This window comes from Bombus vosnesenskii, unplaced genomic scaffold (assembly GCF_011952255.1).
Source record: "Bombus vosnesenskii isolate JDL3184/JDL3185 unplaced genomic scaffold, Bvos_JDL3184-5_v1.1 scf7180000014171, whole genome shotgun sequence".
Lineage (NCBI taxonomy): Eukaryota > Metazoa > Arthropoda > Insecta > Hymenoptera > Apidae > Bombus > Bombus vosnesenskii.
The window spans coordinates 2,225-7,355 of NW_022883391.1; the positions used below are offsets into that span (position 1 = coordinate 2,225).

General features: G+C 45.5%; 1 protein-coding gene across 1 annotated transcript; it reads left to right on the plus strand.

Moving 5' to 3' along the window:
• The first annotated feature begins 793 nt into the window (after positions 1–793).
• LOC117239773 lies at positions 794–1,963 on the plus strand. Its single transcript, XM_033505591.1, has 3 exons — positions 794–1,584; positions 1,717–1,888; positions 1,950–1,963. The coding sequence occupies exons 1-3, from the start codon at positions 817–819 to the stop codon at positions 1,961–1,963; spliced, it is 954 nt and encodes a 317-aa protein (XP_033361482.1). The 5' UTR covers positions 794–816.
• The last annotated feature ends 3,168 nt before the right edge of the window (positions 1,964–5,131 follow it).

The following is a 5,131-nucleotide window of genomic DNA, read 5'->3' on the forward strand; positions in this document are numbered from 1 at the left end:
TAGGGCTCTACAGAACAACCCCCTGCGAGAAGACGCGCTACACTCTGCCTTAAGTGACTCTCTACAGGGTTCTGCAGCACATTGGCTGGCGCGAACGGTGGGAAACGGAGAAGTTACCTGGCCTGGAATTAAGGAACGATTCCTTACAAAGTTCGGTGGCCGAGAGACGACGTCCTCATCGTTAATCAAGGTATCCGGGGAACCGCGGGCAGCGGGCGAATCCACGGGGGCGTTTGCCGGCCGTGTCCGTTCCCTCCTACAGACGCGGTGGCAACATTCTACGCTAGACGAAATACTTAACGCTGTCACTCTCTACATATTAATTCCACACGACCAACGTCTTAAACGATTGGCCCTCACGAGCGATATCAGAACGGAGGACCAATTCCTGAGCGAGATGCGACCCTTCTGTTACGAAGAAGAGTCGACATTTTCGCCGAGATATGCACCGGCGGAACCCGAAGCTAAGCGTCGCAAGTTATCGGGCCACCAGACGAGGTGTCATTACTGTGGTACTCTCGGACACAGAATAAAGGACTGCTACAAGAAGATGCAGAACGAACAGCAGAGGGATGCACGACGCCAGGAAGGAAACCGACCGGCCGCACCGTCCAAGGCGGTTTGCTACAGGTGTAAAGCGGAAGGCCATATCGCACCTAACTGCCCGGCGCGACGGGACGGTAGACCAGGCCCCAAGGATGAGCGTAAAGTCAACTCCTGCGTGGTGGACTCCCCAGCCGGTAGTTTAAGTCATCTGGGTGAGTCGTTCCCATTTTATTTCGATTCCGGAGCTTTATTCCCAAATTTTCACAAGTAATGAAACCCCTGTACGCACTTACCTCGAGTAACAAGAATATACCTTGGACGGATAGGCACGAACAGATAAGACAAAAGGTAATTTCCGTTCTGACTGACGCGCCGGTGCTAATGATATTTGATCCCAATTACCCCATAGAATTACATACGGACGCTAGCTCGGAAGGATATGGAGCCATTCTAATGCACAGGGTCGAAGGAAAAAGTCGAGTAGTGGAGTATTACAGCAAAAGGACTAGCCCTGCGGAATCTAGGTATCATTCCTACGAATTGGAAACGTTAGCAGTTGTAAACGCCGTCAAGCACTTCCGTCATTATTTACACGGACGAGAATTTCTCGTTGTCACCGATTGCAACTCCCTTAAAGCATCCAGTAGTAAGGTACACTTGAACGACAGGGTTTACAGATGGTGGGCTTACCTGCAAACTTTTACCTTTGACATTAGGTACCGGGAAGGTAAACGGATGGCCCACGTAGATTTCTTTTCGCGAAATCCCGTAGACTTGGATCGCAGTACGTTCAGTAAAATCGTAGAGAAAGAAATTAACCTAACCGAAATCTCCGACGATTGGCTACTAGCGGAACAACGTCGCGACCCACAAATTTCCGAGATCGTCGATAAATTACAGAACGAAGGGCTCGCGGAAGACGTCGCGAATATGTATGAGTTACGGTCCGGCACCCTTCATCGTAAAATACAGAGGAAAGGTAGAACTCTCTGCCTGCCCATCGTTCCGAGAGGGTTTAGGTGGTCCGTTATTAACCATGTGCACCAGTCCATTATGCACTTAGGTTGGGATAAAACGCTTGAAAAACTGTACGAGTATTACTGGTTCGAAGGAATGGCGAAGTATGTTCGCAAATTCGTAGAGAACTGTCATGCTTGTCGAGTTTCAAAGGCAAGTTCGGGTAGAGTACAAGCCGAACTACACCCCATACCTAAGACCAGTATACCTTGGCATACGGTTCATGTGGACATAACGGGCAAACTAAGCGGTAAAAACGATTCGAAGGAATACGTCATTGTGTTGGTCGACGCCTTCACCAAGTTCGTATACTTGCACCATACCCGTAAGTTAGACTCCATTAACACCATTAAAGCGCTTAAGTCCGCTATATTTTTGTTCGGCAGTCCCTGCCGGATAATAGCGGATCAGGGAAGATGTTTTACGGGCAAAGAATTTCGAGACTTTTGTCAAGATAAACACATTAAACTCCATTTAATTGCGACCGGAGCTAGTAGGGCCAACGGGCAGGTAGAGCGTATTATGAGTACGCTAAAAAACATGTTCACAACAATAGAAACCACCGGGCGGTCCTGGCAAGACGCGATCGGGGAAATACAACTGGCCTTAAATTGTACCACCAACCGCGTGACTAAGTCAAGCCCGTTGGAACTACTAATCGGTAAAACAGCGAGACCCTACGGCTTATCCCTACCCGACAGTATCGAAGAAAGAGAGGTAAATATCCCCATGTAAGACAGCAGGCGATAAAGAATATAGAAGCAAGCGCCAAATACGATAAGGATAGGTTCGACAAAAACAAAGCTAAAATAGTTAGGTTCAACCTTGGCGATTTCGTGTTACGTAAAAACGAGGAAAGAAACCAGACGAAGTTAGATCCGAAATTTAGGGGTCCATTCGTAATAGCCGAGATTTTGGAAGGAGATAGATACACCCTAAAAACCTTAGACGGCAAACGATCATATAAGGACAGACACGACAGACTGAGAAAAATGCCAGAAGGTTGCGTCCCTGCTGAGTTAGACGTCTGCGGTGATGACAACGGCGGTGATAATAACGATGCAAGTATACTGACCTCAGAGGATCATTAACGCTGCGTTGTGGTCATAGTAATACACCGAGTGGTTTGATGTGTTTTTGTTGTAACCCGTTGAGAGGGTTGATGTGTTTTTGTTGTAACCCGTTGAGAGGGTTGATGTGTTTTTGTTGTAACCCGTTGAGAGGGTTGATGTGTTTTTGTTGTAACCCGTTGAGTGGGTTGATGTGCTTTTGTTGTAACCCGTTGAGTGGGGTTACGTGCTTTTGTTGTAACCCGTTGAGTGGGGTTACGTGCTTTTGTTGTAACCCGTTGAGTGGGGTTACGTGCTTTTGTTGTAACCCGTTGAGTGGGGTTACGTGCTTTTGTTGTAACCCGTTGAGTAGGCTTACGTGCTTTCTGGGTGTAATGCACCCAACGTGGCAATATGATCCAACAAACTGAGGTTCACCGGTGTACGAAATCGAAAATGATCTGTTGTGTCATTACGGTCCGACTGGCGACTCACAGAACGCACCTAACACTTTGAATACAAATTATAACATCACAAATTCCTATTCTCTTTTATTTTTCTGTTGTCAAACCTCCGAACGAAACTTTGTTATTGCACTGGACCCTTGACTTATTTGGACATTTAGTTAAATCGCAAATAATGTCAGTTATATCGAATCTAATGTAAGAAATATGATATTTTAGCTGCACACGAGGACGTGTGATAGTCAGGATGGCCGTGTCGGAGATGAAAGAACACCGGAGCCTTTGGAATTTTGGATAATCCCGCAACATTGTAACCTAGAGTCTACTATAGCTGTAATTGAACAATTGTAGTTATTCAATCCGATTGTAATTGTTCGAGATTAGTGACGGTGAGCTTTGGCTCGAGGTGACAGTCTGTCGCCCAACGTAGCCGCGGTCAAGGGATGAACGCTTTGTCTAACAAAGGTATGGAGTAATTCTATAGCTCTCCTTAAAAGAAATATTCGTGGCGACACGCGACAGTAAACATTCCAACGGTTTCTGTCCCGTGGCTCGCCACACGCAGACCCTATTCTTCGAGTAAGATGATTGCCAGATGTCGATGCGTCTCCGCAGTACATGTTCGGCTAGCCCGAGGGCCCGTTATAAATCTTAAGGTTTAGTTAACTAAAGTCCTTCAAACAGACAAACAGTCTTTGTCCCAACTACGGGAAGATAGGGGAGACATATTTTTCAACGAGCGGCGTCTCCCACTAGCAACTTTCCCTCGAGGGCGGCTAGCATCTTTTTCTAACCACCGATATGGAGATTGACCAATTAGCAGCAACGCCAATTTCCCTTACTTTCTGAACGAAGGCTTTTCTCGACGAATCCGATGATCTCGTATCCTTAGACACACCCCATTATAGTTTTCCTCTGTGGCATCATCGGGACGGGAAAGGCATTCTCGCTCGCGATCTCATCGATCGAAGAGTAACGCCTTCGCGATCAGTGATTATTCTCAGACTTGGACTTTGTGAGTACGTTCTGTTGTCGTCCCGTTGACCGCGGATTCGTTATTGAGCCCGAGAGCATTGTCACTAGCGTCGCGAGTGCCGAACCGCCGTGATCAATTGTTAAGACTGTAATAATTCTATCATTGTAATAAACTACGCCTGTGTGTACCGTATCAATGGCTAATCCTCGAGAAGATTCATTTGACGCCCACAACCCCATTTCCAATGACCATCCGACATATATGAAATATCCAAGGTATAGTTTTATTAAACTTACTTTTTATAATGCTTCGTAGGTAAAACAATTTTCTATCCAGATTCCACTTTCTCAATTATATTTTCAAAAATGCTCGATAAGGAGTATGTTACGACCGTTCGCGGAGGGACGCGGTCGCGAGGAAAACGCGTCAGCGAGAGGCGTAAATTCTCACTACGATTCGGTGAATCGACGCCGCGAAGTAGTCGTTCCCCTGTTTCTATTAAGATAACACAGGTGGTTAAATGAATATGACACAGTAGTAAGTTATATTTCACCGTTTATTCCAACAACTTATAACGAAAACAGTTACGCTGATGCGTATGTACGAGATGAGCGAGTGACTGATCTGCGGGTGTGTATACCCGGTGGAAGGATGTTGACCGTTCGAAGGATGTAAAATCAGTACTGTCTTGGGAGACGATGCTGTGTCGGAGGAAAGCTAAGGATGGGTGTGTCTAGCGCACGGGACCATCGGATTTGATGGTGCCGATGTTAGTTAAGAGAGTGAGGGAAATAGGCTTCGTTGTTAATTGGTTAAACGAAGGGTCTTAACTTTTTACTTTACTTTTTTAATTGTACGACGATTTACTTTTTTAATTGTATCCCCCAAAATATGGACCTGCTTAACGTTTAGATATTATTATTTTTTTCGTTGTTACTTGATACGGCTAGCAATTAAATAGTGAGAATAAGAAGAATTGGAAGTGCCATTTTCGAAAAAGAATTTTGGTTTTAAATTGGAAATTAAATTTGGTTTGGACATATATGACACAATTTGTATGGACAATGAAGAGTACGAAT

Coding starts and splice junctions, on each gene's coding strand:
- LOC117239773 (XM_033505591.1), top strand. CDS start 817: ATGAAACCCCTGTACGCACTTACCTCGAGTAACAAGAATATACCTTGG. Junction 1,585..1,716: donor GGTGGTCCGTTATTAACCAT/GTGCACCAGTCC, acceptor CGAGTTTCAAAG/GCAAGTTCGGGTAGAGTACA.